Source organism: Gracilinanus agilis, chromosome 1 (assembly GCF_016433145.1).
Source record: "Gracilinanus agilis isolate LMUSP501 chromosome 1, AgileGrace, whole genome shotgun sequence".
Classification (NCBI taxonomy): Eukaryota; Metazoa; Chordata; class Mammalia; order Didelphimorphia; family Didelphidae; genus Gracilinanus; species Gracilinanus agilis.
The window spans coordinates 710,237,874-710,259,401 of NC_058130.1; the positions used below are offsets into that span (position 1 = coordinate 710,237,874).

The window sequence follows — 21,528 nt, forward strand, 5'->3', positions numbered from 1 at the left end:
CACATAGAGCAGTATCCAGATACCCCCTCCCAACCATGTCCACCCTCAGATGTCTATACAAGAAAACCACTAGTTCACCCCTCCTCCACACACACTTGGAGGTGATCCTTCTCCACAGAATGGAACTACAGCTAGACTAAACCCAGTTTGTTCCCCCTGCCCCCACCCTGAGTATCTTCCCTCTCTGAACCCAAGTGTGTCTACAAGCCCTTGTCTTCAAGGGTCTCTTGTCCGAGTCCAGGCTCCCAATGTCAGGAGACACTTCAGAGTCTAAATTAGGAGCTCTCAGTCTTCTTTGTGTGTGTCATGGACCCCTTTGGCTGTCTTGGTGAAGCCTATGGGTATCTTCTTTTTTAGATGTATAAAATAAAATATACAGGGTTACAACAGCAAATTATATTGAAATATAGTTACCAAAATATGAGAGAAAGGACAATTGGATTGATTCCCTATCTACATCTCAGGCTTTGAAGATTAGGGCATGGTAGTGGTTAATATAGACACACATTTGTATTTGAGCCTCAGCTTTTCCCTCCACAAGGTGGGAATAATAGCCCTTATGCTGTTCTTTTCTCTCCACAGACTTAAAAAGAGTACATTATAAACATTAAAGCTAGAGATATTGATGATGTTATGAACAGATACTTCGGGGATGGGGGGAAGGAGTTGCTGAGCAGAGGGCAGGAGGGGCATCTATGATTAGGGAGCTGGGAGCCACAGCTCCTGGAGGAGCCCCAGGCCCAACCCCACCGCCCAAAAAAGGAAGTGGGGTAAGAAATATGTGCCTGGCTGCTTGGGTCTCTTCTCTCCGTCTCTTTCAATCTCTTTGCTTTTCTGAGTCTTTTATCTGCCCGGGAGTAGGGGGCGGTCGGAGTCTGACCCAGGGAGGAGCTCTGGCTATGAAGAGATGGGAAGAGGGCAATGTGCCAAATGAGGAATAAGATGGGGCTGATGAGGGAGGGCGGCTGTATGGTGTGGACGGGGGAGTCCGTGTGTTTCAGAGAGATGTACAGAGACTTGTACGCGAGCCTAAGCCTAAGAAGGAGATGGGTTTAAGCAGCACTGGAAGGGAGCTATTGGAGCGCCAGGGGCGGGAAAGGGACTCAGTGCGTGACGGGGAAAGCTCTGTCTGCGTGACGGTAAAAGGGAGGGATCTGTGTGCGTGACGGAAATGCCGCGTGCGTGTGAGGGTGGGGAAGGGATCCGTGTGCGTGCGTGCGTGACGAAGAATGCGTTCTCGTGGGGAGTGGGAATCCGTGGTAGATGGGGAGGGACCGAGTGCATCTGGGTTTGTACGCGTCTGGGGAAAACGTGTGCTTCGGTCCCGAGGGGGCTGGAGGAGGGGCGGTGGTAGGAGGATCTGGGAAGGCTGAGCTCGAGGTCGGTTTCTTCCGTCCTTCCTTCCCACCCCCCACCCCCGCCTCCTCACGGCGTGCGAGCCCCATCCCACACCTGCCCCCGCTGCCCCCCTCTCCTTCCCTCCTCCCCGTTCGGAGGGGCTTTTCAGATTGTTGTGAAACTGGGAGAGGAGGGTAGCTGTTAACCCCTTCCTGCCGGGCTGAAACCAGGCAGGGGCTTCCCCAGGCTGGGACGACGGGGCCACCAGCTGCGCCCCCATCTCCATGGGAACCGTGACTTCCGGCCTTTTCTACTCCCCCCCCCCCCCTCTCCTTCCAGAGCTTCCTATGCTTGCCCGGGCTTGGAGAGTTGGGAGTGTGTGTGTAGGGGGGAACCCTCTTTTCCTGACCCGCCCTGACTGGCCTGGGATGAGAGGGTTCAGTGCCCTTCCCTCTCTGGCTGTGACTCAGACCCCAGGGTCCCCAGCATCCTGGGGGGTGGGGGGATCCACCCTATGAATCATCTCTTTAGAGGCTTTCTCGATAGTGAAGAGGTTGGGGGTCCCTGAGGGTCTCAGCCCCCTTCACTCCACCTCGACATACAGCCAGATAGCCCCACTTTGACGAGAGACCAGAGAGTTTGGGCTGAAGCACAGAGTGCAGTACAGTGGGAAGTCCCATTGTGGCCACCCCATCCTGTGTGGTAGGGATGGAGTGGGGTGGGGAGCAGCTGGAACCCAGACTAAGGAGGGGACTTTGAGTCCCAGCCTAGGACTATTAGTGGAAGCCCAGATGTTTAGATCACATCTTTCCAGCCAAGGGCTGGAAATCAGGACCCAGGTGGCTGTTTTGGCCCCACTCTCCCCACAGGATCTGGGAAGGGCCAATATGGGTTTGTGTGTGTGTGTGTGTGTGTGTGTGTGTGTGTGTGTGTGTGTGTAGGGAGGGGTGACTCACCCACGCCTGGGGAGGCCTTGGCCTCTCACCCAGTGGCCCCAGATCATGGGCCCACCAGCATAAGTAAACATGCTTTTGCTGTGCCCCAATGCCCATCTCAGTCAAGTCAACATACAAGCCCAGGAGCCACTCAGTATAACATATATGAGGCAGCTTGTATGATAAGCAGTATGTCATATACATGAAAAAGTCATGTGTGCAATAACCATCTGGGAACAAACATGAAGCCTGGGGGAACCTGCTCCCCATCAGACAGGAAGTTTTTGCAGAGAGAGCTGGTAGAGAAACAGTTAAAAACTGTTATCCTATTCATTCCTGTCCTAACTTCAGAGCTAAAGTTATCTGCTGATGTCCCCCCCCCAACCCCTGCAACTTGGGCTCTGACTCAAAACATCTTACCTCCTCTCTCTTGCCTCACATCAGGCCCCAGCCCCAAGAGGACACAGACATCAACCCCCAGCTCAGCCCCTTCTCCTGTGGTCCTGCCCCTGCTTAGCAACTGACAGACTGAGACCAGCCTCAGCCTGTTTGCTATTCCCTGTCCAGTGGATCTCTTATCTGACCCAGAGAGCCCTAGATAGAATAGGGCTAGTTGCTAGAGGTTCTTAGCCCTGATCTTCCCCCTCCCTTTCAATTCTCAGGTCTGTCCCTGAGGCCCAGGATTCTCCTCCAAGAACACAACACATATCTCCCATTCTTCAATTCTGGTCCTAAAGACTCTCCCAGAGGGCTCTACATCCTCCCATTTCTGGCTTTGAGACCCTCTGGAGATCCACTTTCTTTAGTCTTTGTCACAGGAAACTCCCTCCAGCTCTGGCCATTTCCTGTCCTCAGGTCCCTCGTTCCCCCTCCCGGTCATATTCTAAGGTCCTGAGGAGTGGGTCTCCTCAAAATCTGTCTCTGAAGGCCCAGAACCCATTCCTCTTTACCCCAGGCCACAAGGTCTAGTCCTACCACCCCCAGGTCTGGCCCTGAGGCCTTAGTTCTCCACACCCTACCACCACACCCCTCCCCCCCATCCCCACCTCCTGCCATGCACCCAGGAAGTGAGAGGCGGTGGGAGGAATGAAGAGGAACCCGTCTGGCCCGTTGGGGGCCTCCTCCCTGCCACCCTCATTCCCCAGCCCTGACACAGCCCCGCCCCCAGGAGCTGAGGGCATAGAATGCCTGGGTCCCTGTGGAGAGGCTTCAGGCTAGCCAGCCAGAGCCGTGGGGGAAGGGGAAAAGGAGGAGGAACTGAAGGATGAAGCCCAAGTCTGGTCTGGTGTCTCGGGAACATCCTGTGGACTGGAGATTCCCGGCGGCTCTCCCCTCATCCCAGCCCTTCCTCCCCCCTAGACATCAGCTTGGGCCATCAGACAGTGAAATAAGGGTCACCAAAACCCTGACACACAGCTGGAAGGACACACACACATACACACACACCCCATACTTATCCAAGACACAAATATAACCCAGTCATACATACACAAACATTCAATGTAAACACGTATAGGCAAGAGATACAAACACACACACACTCACCTCTAACCTGGACATTCAATCACCCACTCAGAACAAAACTCAGTACACAACCCCAGGAAAGCTGTGTACAACTGAGCACCTATCCAACCCAGGGAGGACACAGAGCCAGACTGACACCCTCACCAGAGAACATATTAGAACACATCCAACCTAGACACAACCACTAAACCAGCCCTGACCTTCCTGCTTCCCTGATCTCCCCCTCCCCCCCCCCCATCCTGACAGCAGCACTGATGTTTCCTGTCTCAAATCAATTGAAACTGGTTCTTCCCTCCCTCTCCATGAGTATTCTGGGGCCTGGGTTGGGGGGGGGGGGCTGATAATGAGGCAGAGGGAAATTACTAGTAACTTCTTCAGGCTATCTGTCCCACCAATCTATCAGTCCTTGTTCCTACTGGAGCACCCTCTGAGTCTCCACTTGGTTTGTGGGGTTTCACATTCAACATCTTGCTAGAACAATTAATTCCCTGTCAATTTAAGACCTTAATCCTGTGTACCCCCAATGAGAGGTAGATGGGTATTAGATTTATGGGAATCATTTCTTTTCCCAACCTAGGCATTGGTCTCTTCTCTCACATCTTCAATGAGGATGAATCGGAGGGAAGAGATTGGGCCCAGCAGTACTTCCTACTTCCAGGAAAGATTGGGAGCCCTGGAATTGAGGAATGGGATAATAGATTGGCCTGCCTCACCCAAGTATTGACTGAAGCTTTGCTTCCTGCACTGAACCTCAGGCACTCAGAGTGGGTATGGCTTAGAAGCTAATTTTAACTACTCCAAGAAACTTTGGGACCGGGATGGATGAATTCCCTCAAACTCTTTTATCAATCTCAACCTCTTCCTCTTTTTCTTATGGGCTTAATCTGATTTAAAGCTGGAAGGGACATTGGAAGTTATCTAGTCCAACTCCCTCATTTTGTTGAATAGGAAACTTGAAGCCCAGAAAAAGGGAAAGGACTTGCCCAAGGTAAACTCACACAAGTACTGTATTAGGAGCTGATTCAAGATTTGAACTAATTTGAAATCCAAGGTCATTTTTATTTCATCCCTCTGCCTCTCAATCTTTCCTTCTTTTAATCTCCCTCTCCATCTCTTTCTTAGTCCATAGGGTAGGAGTTGGAGGGCTGAAGATAGATCAGACTTTCAAACTCCCCCTTGAACTCAGCTAAGATTCATTTTCCCATCCTCATTGGTTTCACAGGATTTAAAGCTGGAGGGACAATATTGCCTAATTCAGCTCCTGAAATTTACAGATGAGGAAACTTGAGGCCCAGTTGCTTGTTCATAGTCACACAGGACATAACAGAAGTAGGATTTGAATTCAGGGCCTATAGCTCCAAATCTAGCCAGCCACCTGCCTCCTCCTCCTGGGTTTCCAGAACAGGCAGAGAGGGAGGGGCCCAACCATCCCCAACTCCCCATAGAGTTTGACCTCTTCCTCTTTCTCTACTTCCTCTCCTGCCCTGCCCCCTCCCCAGCACTTACTTCCTGGAGCTAGGAAGTCTGCCTTCTGGGTTCTAGCGCCAGCTGGCCTGCTTGCTGACTGCACAGGGGGACTCTCCTGTCCTCCTCCCCCCACCTCAGTTTTTTTGGTGGGGGGAGTTGGGGGAAAGGGTCACTAGGCTATTTATAAGAAGGAGAAGTCAGGTTGCAGGGCATGCTGCCCAAAAGCCCCAAAGAGTCCCGTTCTGGGGGGAAGTCACTCCAGCCTCAAGGGCTTCCTCTTTCCAAGAGGTCCAGAGTCCTATGGATGGTGCCTATCTCTCTGGAGCCTGGGCAGTGTTCATAGTGCCAGGCACTGGGTGAAGGGGGTGGGGGGAAAGTCTTTTGTCCACGCCTACCTGGCTGTTGGTGACTTTGGCGCCAGCAGGGCGGCTGGAGGGGTGGTGGTGCCCAAGAAACACAGGCCACAAGGGTGAGGCTGTCCTGAGCCTGGAACCTGCCTAACTAGCCCTCTCAAGGAACTGGTGGGGACAGAGAAACAGGGATGGTCTTCCATTCTTCCCATTTTCAAGATGTCTGGACCTTTACTCTATCCCCCAACAATCCTATCCCCATTCTCATTCATTTCCATTAAATAAAAATGAACATTCACCAAGCACTACTGGATGCTCCCAGAACCAGTTATTGTACTGGTGATCCAACCTCTTCCATCCCCTTCCTTCATCATTTATCATTTCATTCCTTTTGCCACCTCCCTTTTGTTCCTGACCTAATACTTAGTCTACTTTCTCTGTTTTAAAACTTTTGATACTTAACTCTTTACAAATAAATATCTTTAGACATAAAAAGGTCTGTGGGTCTGCATGTCTCTCTTTCTTTAGTTTCTTTCTCTGTGTTTCTGTATATTTCTATTTCTTTGATCAGCTACATATGATTTTTGAGCAGAGCAGACCAACTACAAAGCTATTCTTCAATTCCTTTCCTGTCTCTCTGCATCTGTTTTTCTGTGACTATTGCCTACCTCTCTCTAACTCTGTTTCTATCCCCAAAACAAAATCTTAGTTAAGGAGTTTTGGGGAGGAGTAGGTACTCTATATCCCTGATCCTCTTTCTGTGTTATATTCTCTCCCTCTTTCTCCTGTCTCTGTCTTTCTCTTCCTTCCTCTCTTTCTGTCTTTAAAATATGTGTCTACTTCTGTCTTTAGATCTCATTTTCTTTCAGTTTTTTTCCCCGTTTCCTATTCCTTCAACTTGATATCTATCTCTCTAGCTGACCAGGGCCTACTGTGGGAGCTGAGTCACCAAAGCCTCTGGGTCCCTGCCCACCCCCGGCCCTGGACTGGGGAATGTGAACTCCTGTGAACAGTGGGTGGATGTTGGGCAAAAGAAGGGGGGCCTGGGCTAGCCAGTGAATGAGAGTCTGTACCCCTCCCCCAGCAGTCATTTTGCCTATCCTCTCAGTTGCTCTCTCCCCCCACTCCATCCCCTCCCTTCTCTCTATCATGGGAAAGCCCCAGTAGAGGCCCTGGCCTCCCCCAACCCAATGGTCTTGCCAGGTGTCAGTCAGGGAGTCATTAGCATGGGCGGGAGACAGGGAGGTTGGCAAAGTGCCGGCCAGACAGAGCCCGACTCACTCCCCCTCCCCATACTCACCCATCCTTACTGGCTAGCCAGGCACAGCCTGGGATATATACAGAAGGTAGAGAATGGAGAGAGGGACCAAGTTGAGGAGAGCTGAGGGCTTGAGACACTGGGCTGGAGGCCAAGTTGAGGAAAAAGAAGCAAATGCAGGGATCACCCTAGGGATAGGCAGATACTTAGGCCAAACAGAGCTGTTGGGGATTGAGGGTCGAAGATAGAGTTCTTGTCCTCTTTCCTAGCCCTCCTCAGTATCTTTGATTGCCTCCTTGCCCCACCAGCTACACTCACTCCTCTCTTTATCTGCCTTTTTAAAATCTTGTCTTCAGCACTGTAGGTATATCTGTCTTGCTCACTTAGTCTCAGTTTCTCTTTCCCCTCTTTCATTTTCTTACCCCACATTAAACCAACCCTCTGCCTAGCCTTTAATTCTTCAGTTGGCTCCTCTGTCTGCCTGCATCTCTGCCTCACTGTTTCTCTTTCCATCTGTCTTTCTGTTTCTACGTGCCCCTCTAGCTCTGTCTTTCAGTCATTTTTTTCTATCTCTCTGGTCTTTTCTGTTTTCTGTCTCTTACTTCCCAGGGTTTTTTCTTAATGTCTATCTTTTTTTCTAGCTATGTCTTCCTCTCTTCCAAATTTTTGTTTCTGTATGTTATCAGAAAAAGATTATATAATACAAGTCTTCAATTTACAAATGAGGAAACTAAGGCCCAGAGAGGGGAAGGAGTCAGTCTTATACTAGTAAGTGGCAGAAATGGGACTAAAATGCAAATGTCTGTGTCCAGACTCTGACACAAGGTTCCTCTCCTTGCAGAAGTACTCCTTGGGGAAAGTGGGGGCTGGACAGCTCCCTCCAAAGTCACCTCAGCCATCCCCTGGCTGCAGCTCTGGGCCTCTTGGGAAGGGAAGTGAGACTTCCTTTTTGTTCCAGAGACACACACCCTGACAGCCGGGAAGTCCCACCTCTGGTCTGACATGATGCCTCACCATCTTAGCCCTAACCAATAATTCCAGCTGTCCTGTGAAATGGGAACTGTCAATCTTTGTCCCTCTTTCCCACCTTAGGCCCCAGGCTCTCGGGCTACGCCAGCGCCCCGGACCTTATCCTTCTGGATGCTTTGCTTTCCTCCTACTCATCCCAACCTCCGCCCCAGGATGGGGTGAAGTCTAGCCCAAGCTCGGCTAGGCTCCCCTGGGATCCTGCCCCAGGGCAGGGGGACAGGACCTGGCTGGGTTGGGCAGGGTGGGGCAGGACAAAGCTGGAGGCCCCGGGGGCGGGGGGGGGCTGTCCGGGGGCGGTGGCCGAGGCTGGTTGAAACTAGCCGGAGAGGGGCCCGGCTCGGCCCCTCCTTAGGACCTGGCAGGAACCGGGTCTCCAGGCTCTGGGCCCCGCCCCTTCCTGTGACCTTATTTGGATTTAGAGCTGAGACTGGGAAGGCGGAGTCAGAGAGTCCGAATGGGGGTGGGGGGGAAAGGGGGCAGGACCCTGAAGGACCAGCTGGGCCGAAGTCCTGAGTCCGAGAGCTGGAGGTGGAATTACGAGGACCAGAGCTTGAATCTGGCGGGACGCAGGCTTAGGACGCTGAGCGGGGGTCTGGGAGTTGTGGTGGAATTTGACCAGGCAAAGACTGGAGGAAAACGGAGGGAAGCGACTTAGAGGAAAGACCCACGGGGTACTAAGGGGCAGAAATTCCGAGGCAGGGGGTCTCAGGGCCAGGGTTTAGGGATCTTCTTCGAGGGATTTGGTGGACAAAGGTTCAGAGACAGGACAATTCTATAGGGTCTCAAGGGTCTGTAGAAGAGATCTGGAGAAACAGGAATAAATAAGGGGTACCTGATAGGGCAGAGGTTTAGTGGCCTGCATAAAGGTCAGGCATCTGGTGGGCAGGATGTCCCAATTAACTTTCAGACTGTGCCCCTTCGTCTCCCCTGGAAGCCAGGGGCAGACAATATCCTAGATTCCCCCTTCAGTTACTATAGCAATGACAAGAGCTGGGGGGGGGGCATTCCCTTCTCTAAGGTATATCACCCCAATCAGGGCTCTATTGGGAACCCCCTTAAAAGGATCCCATGACTATAGGGGGCAGTTAGGGTTCATCTCACTTCTCTGGCATCCTTCCCATCCCTGACTTCTGAGACCTGCTGGGTTTGGGCAGGGAGGGGGAAGCTGTCTCACAGGTGAATTAAACTCTAGTCTATTCAGGCCTCCCCCTCAAGCCAGCCAATGACACAAGAGACTAAAGATGAAGACAAAAACACTATGTAGCCTTTTCTCCCAAGTCCAGACTTCCTGCATCCTTCCATCCTCACCAGAATCCCAGACATTTTGGAAACACCCAGAAGAGTTGGACTATTGGGGGGTGCTTAGAGAAGGGGCTCATTTACTTTCTGAGGCAGGTCTGAACCTTTTCCAGTTGTGGAAGGAAGGTGGTCCTATCTATGCCCCCTGCTTTGGGAGGAGCCATTTGTGTACCTGTTCCCCCTGGCTCTCCCCAGATCCCAGTCCCCTTCAGACCCATTGCCACATTTCCGGCAGTTAGCTCTTTCTTAAGCAAGTTTCCCAGGAAGAAAGGCAGGGATAGGAGCCACCCTGGGGAGTTGTCCTGGATACCAACCCAGAGCCCAAGGGGGAGGAAGTGAGGTGAAAACAAGCTTTAGGCTTGGAGTCAGGGAATTTGGGCTCTAGGCAGCTCTCTGCTTCTTACTTACTACCTTTGAGCCCTTGGGCAAATAAGTCCCTGCCTCCTAGATTTCCTACCATAGAATAAATGGGGGGAAGGGGATTGATTAATTTAATGATTTCTAAGACATCTTCTAGCTCTGATAATCTGTGATTCTTTGGGGATAGGAACCCAGGCATCCCCACCCCTCCGGTCTGGCCTCTTATTAAGGGAGCAAGAGGAACTAGAGTTGGGGGCTAAGAGGGGTGACCAGATGCTGGAGTTCCCAATTCACAGATAACCCCAGCCACCCCCCCCCACTTGCCTGCTTCTCAGTTCTAGGTCCTCCGGTACCCCCTCCCAATACACAAGCAGTAGGCATATCTTTGGGTCTTTGGACTGTGAGGCTGGAGTACTAGTATGTGAGGATCAGGCAGGCACCAAGTAGGTTACAGACATTGTGTGACAGGGAAGGGGGATGGGTTGGTGGGGGGGGGTAGGAGGTGGGTGGCTCTTTGTAGTAGAGGGGTCGATGAATTTCAGTGGGAGCTTATTACAGCAGCTTCTCGATTCAGAACTTCATGGCTTCCGACTCCCCAAGTTAGTCTTTGGACCCCCCCTCATAGATCACTGTACACCAGGGCCCCTCTACCTAGCTCTGTCTCCCAGACCCTGTTTCTCCGCCGCCCGGCTTCCAGCCCCCTACTCCGGCCCCTAGTTCCCCGATCTCCCAGGCCCATCCCAGTACAGTCCCAGCCCAGCCCTGTCCTTGCCCGGCCCTGTCCCGCCGCCGCCGCTGTTTACAAGGACACGCGCTTCCTGGCAGTGACGCCAGCCTCCTCCTCCCCTTCCCCACGCCGAGCCCCGGCATACTGGGCGGGGAGGGGGAGAGTGGGGTGCGGGAGGAGGCGGGGGCCTGGTTCCCTGCACGACCAATCAGCAATCGCTTACGCAGCCACTGCCGTATAAAGGCTCCGGGGTACGCAGCGAGGCCGGCAAAGAAGCGGGGAGTCCGAAGGCAGTAGGCTCGGAACAGGAGCTTGAGAACGGCAGCCATAGAACCTTGATCGTCCGAGCGAGCTAACGAACTGGGCGCGGCGCAAAGAAGACCGACTGGACCAGGCCAGGACTTGGGTGCCTGCTGTCAGATCAGTCTCTCCAACATAAGAGCCTTGCCACTGTTTTCTGGGGACTTTGGGAGGTGGGGACGGCCGTTGAAGACAAGAGTCCGGGAAGAGTAGAGCATTGCAGGGGAACCCCGGCTTAGCACTGAGGCGCATTCCGGAAGCCAGAAGCAATAGATCAGACTTAAGCCTCTCAAGGCGTGCCCCGAGGACATCCAGGCATCTGATCTCCAGTGCCTCAGTGGTCTGTCTCCTCCTCCCTGCCAAGGGGGGCGTCGGGAGCAGCCGGCTAGGCGCGCGGGCGCCTGAATGTGCACGAAGATGGAACAACCTTTCTACCACGATGACTCGTACCCGGCCGCAGCTTATGGCCGGGGAGGTCCCGGCCCACTCGGACTCCACGACTACAAGCTGCTGAAACAGAACCTGGCTCTCAATCTGGCCGCTGCCACTGACCCCTACCGCGGCCTCAAGGCGCCAGGGCACGGTAGGGGACCGGGGCCAGAGGACGCGGGTGGCGCCTACTTTTCGGGACCGCCACCTCCTCCTCAGAACGAGGCCCCAGCGGGCTCGTTGAAGCTCGCGTCTCCGGAGCTGGAGCGCCTCATAGCGCAGAACAGCAACGGGCTCATCACCACAACGCCCACGCCGCCGGGCCAGTACTTCTACTCACGCAGTGTGACGGAGGAGCAGGAGGGTTTCGCAGATGGCTTCGTCAAAGCGCTTGACGACCTGCACAAGATGAACCACGTGACGCCCCCCAACGTGTCACTGAGCAGCAGCAGTGGCAGCTCCGGGACCGCAGGGCCCCCAGCTCCTCCTAGTAGCGTTTATGGTCCCTCGGCTCTGGGCCCTGAACCACCTCCTGTCTACACCAACCTCACCAGTTACAGTGCCAGCGGAGGTAGTGGGGGTGCGGGCGCAGGGGCCGCGGGCGGCTACCCTACTGCCACCATCAGCTACCTCCCACACGGACCGCCCTTCCCCGGGGGCCACCCAGCAGCGGTGGGGCTGAGCGCTCGGGCTGCGGGGCCGCTGGCGGCCTTCAAGGAGGAACCTCAGACGGTGCCCGAGGCGCGCAGCAGGGACGGGACACCACCAGTGTCACCCATCAACATGGAGGACCAGGAGCGCATCAAAGTGGAGAGGAAACGACTGCGAAACCGGTTGGCTGCTACCAAGTGCCGCAAACGGAAGCTGGAGCGCATCGCGCGACTCGAGGACAAGGTGAAGACGCTCAAGTCCGAAAACGCTGGGCTGTCGAACACGGCCAGCCTTCTCCGTGAACAGGTGGCGCAGCTCAAGCAGAAGGTGCTGAGCCACGTCAACAGCGGCTGCCAGCTGCTGCTGGCCGTCAAGATGCAGAACTTCTGAGCCCACGCGCGGCCCACCCACGGACCCGGCTGCGTGACTGACTCTCCCCCTCACGCCCCCGACGCGCGTGATTCTGCCCGGGTATGGGCGGGCCGCAGACTCTGAGACGCGAGAAGGGAGGAGGGCAGGGCTACCTGGAGGGCACTGGACTGGACTGAGGGGCCCCGCCCAGCGCGCCTGTCGGCTCGCTCCCTTCCTTCCCTACTCACCCATCGGTTCCAATCTCGAAGTTTACAAGCCCCACCTTGGCCCAGGCCTTCACATCTTGGGGCGACCCTCTGTACTTCTTGTTTTGTACGGTCTTTGTTGTGTTTTTTTTTCTGCTGGAAACAGACCCGATTCATATTGAATATAATATATTTGTGTATTTAAGAAAGAAGTTCTATCCCCGCGGCGGAGCTGGCCCCGCCGCCAGTACATGGCCCCAGCGGTAGTGGGGAATGGAGTGGAGGGGGCCCCTAGGAAGGGACGCTCCTGTCCTGCCCACCCTGCCTGCCCCGAGGGCTCTATCGGGTCTCCCGAAGCACTTGGGTTTTAAAGTTTATTTTATCATTTTTGTGCGTTTTTGTTGTTTTGACTTTTTATTGAATTTATTTAAGTAAAAAAAGACTGTTTATTATTTATTACTCCCTGGCGTCTTAATTTTAAGATTGGGAATGGGGTGGGGGACTCATTTGAACCTTCAACCTGCTTTAGCACCTACGCCCGTGCTGTGACTGCCTCCTGAACCTATGGGTGTCTCACTGTTCCTGGATGTCTCTCCCTCTCTATCCTTGTAATAGATCTATCTATCTTTATCACTCTATCTATCCATCTCCTCCCCCTACCCCCAAAGATGTATGTTGTAGGAATCCTTGGGTTTTTCCTGTCTTGATCCCTTAGCTCTAGTTTCCTTTTTTTTCTATGTCTCTGTTTTCTCAGTCTCTGTAGCGTCTTTGTGTCTCTCCAGTCTGTCTCTGTTTCTTAGCTCCTCATATTAATCTCTTCGAGTGTCTCTAACTGCAGTCTGTGGCCCAGGGCTGTTCCAAGCCGCAGGGGCTGGCTGTGACGTTGTTGGGGCTTTTTCTTGCCTTGAGGCGGGACCCAAACCTTTCTCTTGCCGAGAAAAGGACCCAACAGGGGAGCTAGAGTGGGCCTTTGGCTGCGCAAGCGCGGCCCCTCGCGCCAGGGGGCTTTTCCCTATGACGCACAGGAAGCCATGCCCATATATGGGCCGTTTCTGCCCAGTGACGCGCCGGCGGTCAGGCCTATTCCGGGAATCCCCTCCCACGTTGCCCGGCCGACCCTGAGCACCGGGAAGAAGGGCCGGGATTTTCCCAGAGCAAGAAGTGGGGCGGCGGCCCAGCCCCGGCTCGGGTCCAGGCCAGGAAACCCCCCTCCCCTGTGGCAATGGGCGGGATTCAGAGCTGGGAAGCCAGAGCCAGTGGTGTTACATGCAGTGTCCCAAGGATCAAACACGGGAGGCACAGCGCTAGGGAACCTGTTAGGTTCTGTGGCAAAGAAGTCGTCTGCTCCCCTCCTCCCCCGCCCCCAGCCTGGCGCCTTAACCCGTCTGCCAGGACCGACCCTGAAGCCAGCCTGGGACTGGGGGAGGGGAGGCGGGGCCTTTCAATGCCCGGCTGACCAGAAAGGGTGGTGATTGCCTCCAGTGTGTACGCCTTCCCACACCCGCCTTAGTCCCAGGTGGTGGGTGGTGCCAGCTTCCCATGCCAGGGCGTCCAGGTCTGGTCATGCCCTGTCGGCTCCTCGGTGCCCCACCAGCGACAGGCGCCGATGCTGCCTCGCCCACTACCCCAGCCTGGGGCTCAGGCAGGGCAGGCCTAGCACCTGGGATGGGGGTGGGGGGTGGGGGGAAGGGAACCTAATAGACTAGACATACAGGCGGCTACCCATCTTCTCTAGCAGTTATGCCCAGGGCTGCAACACTCCCCCTTCCCCCAACCCTTGGATTGAGGCAAGGGCCTGGCACTTGAATGGTAGAGAGGGGAAGAGACCGGATCAAAGAATCAGGAAGGCTGGTGTTCAGGAAGGTGTTAGGGGGCAGTCTTTCTGATGACCCTAGAGGCAGCTTCTCTTCCCACTGTGGACTTAGGTCTGGTTAGGAGCCCAAGAAATCCTTGATGCCTAGTTCCCTGGTCTGCCTTCTTCCCATAGGTACCAGTCACAGGAAAATAGGATAGGCACATTATTGGGGTTTCAGAGAGAAATAGGGGCCAGTTGTACTGCCCCCAAGGCCCCCCCCCCCAATTCCTTTTCTCCATCTTAGGAAGGGATTGGGGCAGGATAACTCTTTAGAAATGTAGTCTCAGGAATAGGTTGTGAGATCTCAAGGGAGGCTTCTAGCCAAGACCCTATAAGCCTCTTCAGCTGAAGGAACAACTCAGACTTGGGCTGGTGCCTTATACAGACACACCCCAACATCTCCTTGAGTTTCCCCTCTCCCTTCAAATGTACCAGAAACACTGGGAGATAGGAAGGGCACACAGCAGGGAAAAGGGGGTGATTTTCTCCTGGTCATACAGCAAGGGTAGGGAGGTGATTTTCTTTTGAGACACACTGCAGGGGAAGGTGAGTTTCTCCTGGAGAACAATGCTCCGAGTTCTCCCTTTCCTCTCCTGGTGAGAAAACCAGTCCCTAAAATTTCTGATTTCATTCAAACTCATGGTCCCAGTTACAGACTGTCCAGGCCAAGCAGTATACCACTCCACCCTCAATTTCTTCTCTTAAAGAAATCACACCCCAAACTCAAGATCCCAAACATTCATTCATCTCTTCACTCTCCCTCCACTCTGCCACTCAATGAAGTTCTTTCACCAGTCATTTTTCCCCTCCTGCTCTTCCCAACTATGGGAGCTTGAGGCAAGGCCACCCTCTGGTGGCAAAATGTAAGAGCTGCATAAATCAGGTGTCTAAAGGCCCTGCCTTCTTTAGTCACGTGGATTGGCTACTTGGGTCAGGATGGACAGAAAAAAAGAATCCCAGATGAGGGTACCAAGTCGTAAATTCTTGGAGAGAGCCTCTTCTCACTCCAGCACCCAGGCATATTACCAGGCCCACAGAAATACAGCACAGCTTATTAGAGATTCAATTGTGTGCTAGGCTAAGCTAAGGAACAGAGAATTCAGAGTCCAACTGCAAGAAAGACTCCCAAAGGTATGTTTGATTTTCCCAGAGAATTTATTAGACACAGGCCCCTTCCTCCCCTCCCATACATGCCCCTCCATAAGGAGGAAGAGATTAAGACAGGATTTGGGGCAAGGGCCACTACCCAAGAGGGGCAGAAGCCTCCTTCACCATCTCGAGGTTTGCCACCGGAGCAAATAAAGAGGCAGCACTTCTTGCCTAGTTATTATTAGAGAAATACTCCTTGCTATCCTCCACATTGGGCTTGATAGTGTTTCCTCCAGGCTTCCAGCCTGCAGGGCATACTGTGAGGGGGAGAAAAAGAAAATAAGTGGTAAGGGGCAAGAGACAGTTATCCCAAGCCCTTTGTTCAAAGCTGGAAGGGATATCAGCTCAGGCCTCAGGGAGTCCATAGAGTAGCTACCTAGGGAGGAGGGAGTATAAAACACACATAACTAGGGGTGGGGGTAGGATGGAGAATAAATATACAAGGCTCACCTTCCCCATGCTCATCTGTGTATTGGAATGCTTGCACTAGCCTCAAAGTCTCATCCACTGAGCGCCCAACAGGCAGGTCATTGACAGTGATTTGGCGGACAATCCCCTTTGCATCAATAATAAATAGGCCCCTGGGTAAATAGATAGGGAATAGCATAAGACCCTGGAAGCTACCCAGACCAGAATAACACCTTATACAGTAGAAAGAAGACTAGATTTTCATTCAAAACCTATTCTCCTGCCACATCTGTAAGGGTTGGGGCTTAACTTCCTTTTTTGGGAAGTTAAGTCTGGCTTTTCCAATCTACCCCACCAAATCTGAATTCTGGCTCTGTATTTATGTGATAAGTCATTTAATCTCTCTATAACTCAGTTTCTGCCCCTGCAAAATGAAATCTGACAATATGACTTCTAATGTCCCATCAAGTACTAAAACCTTCCCGATCTCTCCTGTTTCTGTCTTTCTACAACAGAAGGTAAGAGTTTTTAAAAAGAATCAATACTGTATATTGGTTCCAAGGCAGAAAATCAGGAGAGACTTAAGTCGCTTGCCCAGGATCACACAGATACAGGAAGTGTCTGTGACGGAATGTGAACCCAGATCTTTAGGCCTGGCTCTCAATTCAGTGAACCATCTACTTTCTGCTGTTTCTACAAGAGACTGTTTTGTTTTTTTTTCCATGACTTTAAAAGTGGGAGTGGTAAAAACTAAGAACAATTCAGAATGGGGAGTCTTACATTGTTGAGGATCAAGAGCAGAGCAGGACATATACTTATAGATTGCCCCTCCCCAATACCTGTAGGCAATGCCTTCATCCTCCTTCAGTACCCCATAATCTCGAGCGAGGTTTCTGGTTACATCTGCCAACAGGGGGATTTTCAAAGGTCCCAGGCCACCCTCTTTTCGAGGAGTGTTGATCCTTTTTTGGGAAGATAGATGTTTCCAGGTTACTCCCCTGCTTCTCCTGCATGCCTCCCCCCCAAGGGGCCACCTTTCTCAGTATTCAAAGAGTCTCAATTTTGCCCAGCTGGCTCCTCCCTGGCCCTCACCCATCCACCCACCCAGAGTGGTAGATAAGGGTGGATCAAAGGGGCCAGAGTAGGTGATAAAGGGGTTGCTGGCACTGCTGTCAAAGCCCAAACCTACCACACCCAGAAGGGAGTGGAAAGAGGGGGGGAGGAGGAAGATGCTGCTCCAAATTTCTAAAGAAGATGGAACAGAAAGTACAGCCCAGCACAATGGAAACAAGCAACAGCTGGACCTAATGTTGAAAGAATTGAATTCAAGCACCAGCTGTGATACTTGGGAGATCAGTAATCATTGCTCTTAACCTCTCTACAGCTGTTTCTTCTTAACATGATAAGGCCTAAATGAAATGCCCTCCAAAGTCCCTTCCAGTTCTAAAATTACCACAAAGGGATCTTAGCAACTCACCTTTGGGAACTGTTTTGTCCCAAATTCAAGAGTAGTGACAGGGGCAGGGGATATTCTATAGCAATGAAAAGGAGGCACCAGCCAGGGACCCTCCAGTGTCTACTGGTACTGGAGTAGTAGGAGAAGCAGAAAGGGCAGGGTCCCTTCTCCATCCTAATCCTCCTAGCCAAGAATCCTACCAGGCCAGGTGAGTGAACTGGGAATCCACAGACACACCAAGGACTTCACAGCCCAGATGATGGAAATCAGAGACACGGTCACTGAAGGCAATGATCTCCGTGGGACACACAAAGGTGAAGTCCAGGGGATAGAAAAAGATGATCAGATACTTCCCTAAAGCAGTAAGAACAAAAGGAGTGAGAAACAGGTGCTGGGGCCTCCCCCTCCTCCCCGCACTCCAGCTGACAGAATTCCTCCTCCATACCCTGGCCTCCAACCTGCAGAAAAGGTGAAGGTCCCTGTGTCCCCAGATTCTAAGGCTGTTCTCTCACCTTTATAGTCTGACAGCTTCACCTCCTTGAAAGCTCCATCCACCACAGCAGTGGTATGGAAGTCAGGAGCTGGCTTTCCAATGTAAGCATTTCCAGAGGACATGACTGGAAGAAAAGATTTCTCCTTAGGGTCAATTAGGGCACCTGAACCGCATTTCCCCAGGCTGTGCAACCCAGCACTACCTCCCTTCCCCCACTCCCTTTCTGAGGCAAGGCTGGGCACGTGGGTCAGACAAAGATGGTCACATGCAGCCCCCCCTTCTCCCCTCCTCCTAGGGCCTAGGCTACACACAGGCCAGACTAGGCTATGCCCACAGGGAAAGGGGCAATTCAGACCCAGCCTTCCTGCCTCCTCTGCGCTGCCCCCACCCCACCAGGGAAACTGGTCTGGGCACCGGGGCACAGGCTGCAGTCTCTTCCACCTCCTCCCAGGACACAGATTCAGGCTGAGCCAGGCCTTCAGGGGAGGAGCAAAGAGATGCCTAGATCCCCCCTTAAGGCCTAAGGCTCAGTGGCGCTGCTGAGTGGGGGGACATGTGGAGCGGGGTTCACCTGGGTTTCGTTCCTAATCGCCCACAACCGAACAAAGGCTGCGATCTGGAGGAAGGGGGGCGGGGTTTCTTGTTCCGTTTCTAGCAGGGGGAGATTGGGACCGGGATGGAACACAATCAACACAATCACAATCTAGCTGAAAAAAGGGGACTCGCAGACTGCCTCCTTTGCTTTCCTCTCCCTTTGCCTAGACCTGGCCCAAGCCTAATTGAGCAGCACCGTATTGTACCTTACCGCACTGAGTCGCGCCGCACTGCACCGTACAGTACCTGCAAAGGGGGGCGGGCTCCAAGCCTACAAAGACTGGCAGCTCGTGCTCCAAGACCGCAGCCGCAGCAGTCGGAAAACCAAAAGTACGATTCGAGCGGCCTCCGCCCGCTCCTTTTATCCGCGGCCTGTACCACCTAGAGTCAGACCGTGGGGGGGGAGGGGGCAGGAGGAGGAGTAGGAGGGAGGGGCGTACGAGAGCGCTGCTGGGGGCGGATGGGACACGCCTGGGCGGGCCTACTGATGCGTCGTAGGGGTGTGGGGTGGGGGCAAGGACAAGAAGCCAGATCGCCCTGAAGCTGAAGGGGCAGGGGCTCGCGATGTTTGCTCTCCCCTTCCTCTCCTCTTCTCGCCCGACCCCCCTGCAAGGGAGCTCGGATAACGGAGCGCCGGGAGAATGCTTGGACAGCAGCTAACAGCGGTTAAGGGAGTGCTACTGATGAGAGGAGGCGTTGACCGTGGATGGCCAGGCTGCAGCTGAGGTTGCTTCTGCTTTTCCTTCTGGCCTGGTCCACAACCTGTCTCGACCTGGACTATCACTATTTCGGAGAGCAAGGCTCAGGAGATACTTGGGAGAAAGAACTGGGTAAGGGGTTGAGATCCCTCGACCCCTAGGGCCCCCAGATATGCCCTCCCCAAATATTACAGAGAAATGAGCAGCAGTAACTCAAGGAATCTTCAGGGAATGGGGGAAGGGTGAGGAACAGGGCTCAGGTTTGTCAATAAACTCAGAATCACTTATAGCATACCCCTCACCCCCTTATCGCTTAGCAAGAGATTTTTTTAATAGCTTTTACCCTCCTTTTTAGAATCAATACAGTGTATTGGTTCCCAGGCAGAAGATCAGTAAGGACTAGGCAATGGGAGTTAAGTGACTTGCCCAGGATCACACAGCTAGAAAGTGTCTGAGGTCAGATTTGAATCCAGGGCCTCCCCCCATCTCTAGGCCCAGCTCTCTCTCCACTGAGCCACCTAGCTGCCCCCTTAGCAAAGATTTAAATCACCCCCAAACCACATGAAATATGCCTAGATTCATCCCCAGGCCCTCTTACTCAATTCAAATGGCTTGGCACATTGGGAAATATCCTTCCCAAGCCTGGAAATCTCAGGCTGAGGAGAAATCCCTGCCTAGGCTCAGACTCCCTAGCTGAACAGTCTTTTCTTCCCCCCAGAACCAGAAGAATTGCCTCTGGGCCCGTGGAGTCCGTGGAGCTGCCAGTGTCAGCAGGGAGTGCAGGAGCGGAGGCGGGAAGTGGCAGGGGAGTCTGCCGGCCCAGTGTTTCTGGACATCAACAGCCTGGTGCAGCGACAGCCTTGTAGTCACAACGACTGTCCTAGCTGCTCACTGAGTCAGTGCAACTGGAGGGCTTGAGAAAGAGGAGAGAGCATGGCATCCCTGTAGCCCAGAGAAGGAGAAAGGAGGCTTGAGATCCTTCCTGTTGCCCTTGTTTATCCCAGTCGGATTTGGGGTAAGGAAGAGAGAAAGATCTGAACTTAGAAAAGGGAACAAGGCTCTGGTCTGGGGACTCCTGGGTTGATGTTGCCCTTGTCAGTCTCCTGCCTGTTCAGCTCGGTTTTTCCCCTGAGGCCCACCCCACCCTGAATACTTTGTAGATCAGTGTGGCATCATCCCTATTATTACTATTGCTATTAAAGGTAATTTTAAACCTTTCTGTAAAGCCACTCTAGCAGGTCCAGGAGGATCCGTAGCCACACCCACTATGAGACCCAGGGGAGGGCCAAGTTAAAAATCCACCTGAGAGAAGCCGGTGGCAGTTTGCCTACCCAAGTTGGGACTAAGAAGGTGGAGCCTGGTTCTTTGGAGGCAGGGCCTAGTCTACTAGAAGCCTCTCCAGGGGCTCTGAGGCAGCAGAAGTGGAGAAGATAAGTGTTTGCTGAGAGGGCCTGATCCTGTAACTGGCACTTTCTTAGATTTTGGCTTAGTTCCTAGGCAGGCCTCTGAGGCTGGAGGGCAGGACAAAGAAATTAGATACAATGAAAAGAACATTGCTCTGCCTGAGACTGAGTCAAAAGAACTGGGCCAGAATCCTAGTTGCACTTAATATCTCTGTGATACTGTGCAAATCCTTTCCCCAGTCTGGTTCTCAGGTTCTCCACATGTCAAATGAGATGGTTGTATTAGACCAATCCAATTGAGTGATTGCTTAATTGAGAAGCATTTATTAAGCAGAATCTGAAAATACAAACAAAAATGAAAGTCCTTGTTCTTGAGGATCTTGCATTCTATTGTGGGAAAATATGCATATGTATGTAAAAATAGATACAAGATTAATTCACAGGTGAGGAAGAAAAAGAGTTATGGGCTCTGGCAGTATTTTGTGTAGAAGATAGTGTTGGAACTGAGTTGTGAAGTGAAGGATTCTAAAAAGTGAAGTTGGAAAGAGAGCATTTTGGGGCTGTGTAAAGTCAGGGGAAATGAGTGAGGAACAGAAGGAAGTCAGTCAGTTTGGCTGAAATGCATGAAGAGGAGCTATGAAAAAGCTGGGAAAGGTAGGTGTCCAGTTGTGAAGGGCTTTAAAAATGCTAAAGGAGTTTTGTAATAGAAGCAACAGGGAACCACTGGAACTTTAATTGGAAAGTGCCTTTATGAGGGTTAAGCAGGGAAGTTAATACCTTGGCATTAGAGATTGTCAGGCTCTGTAGGTGGATAGAGGCTGGCTGATATTCCAAGGGGAGATTCATGCTTAAGAAGAAAGGTTAAGGGACAATTAGAAGGTTCAATGGATAGGGAGCCAGATCTCAAGACATCCTGAGTTCAAATTTGGCCCTGGGCAAGTAACTCAACCTCAGTTGCCTAGGACTTACCATACTTCTGCCGGAACCAATATCTATTATAAGACAAAGAAAGTAAGGGTTTAAAAAAAAAAGTTGAACCAGCTGTTTTTGAGGTCTTTCCCAGCTCCCGAAATTCTAAGTTTCTGCTTTTCCAAGTCTTTTTACAATGCTTAACAATTCTGATTGACTTGGGGGACACACGCCTAGGTGGCGCTCTTGTTAATGAACTACAACTCCCAGAAAGCTAGAGGACAAACAGCACGCTTAGGATTGGCTTGGAAATTTCCGGGGCGGGGAGCGCGCTCTGAC

The 21,528-nt window shown here is 52.6% G+C and overlaps 2 protein-coding genes across 2 annotated transcripts; one reads left to right on the plus strand and one right to left on the minus strand.

The window, feature by feature from the left end:
* Nucleotides 1-10,570: 10,570 nt before the first annotated feature.
* On the plus strand, nucleotides 10,571-12,596 carry JUNB (JunB proto-oncogene, AP-1 transcription factor subunit). Its single transcript, XM_044658430.1, has one exon. The coding sequence runs from the start codon at nucleotides 10,993-10,995 to the stop codon at nucleotides 12,055-12,057; it is 1,065 nt and encodes a 354-aa protein (XP_044514365.1). The 5' UTR covers nucleotides 10,571-10,992; the 3' UTR covers nucleotides 12,058-12,596.
* A 2,619-nt stretch (nucleotides 12,597-15,215) lies between these two features.
* On the minus strand, nucleotides 15,216-18,555 carry PRDX2 (peroxiredoxin 2). The gene is made up of 6 exons (XM_044658431.1): nucleotides 18,426-18,555; nucleotides 17,605-17,709; nucleotides 17,293-17,446; nucleotides 16,476-16,598; nucleotides 15,679-15,809; nucleotides 15,216-15,485 (listed from the first exon to the last, which is right to left on the minus strand). Exons 2-6 carry the CDS (start codon nucleotides 17,705-17,707, stop codon nucleotides 15,400-15,402), a joined length of 597 nt encoding a protein of 198 aa, XP_044514366.1. The 5' UTR covers nucleotides 17,708-17,709; nucleotides 18,426-18,555; the 3' UTR covers nucleotides 15,216-15,399.
* Nucleotides 18,556-21,528: the final 2,973 nt, after the last annotated feature.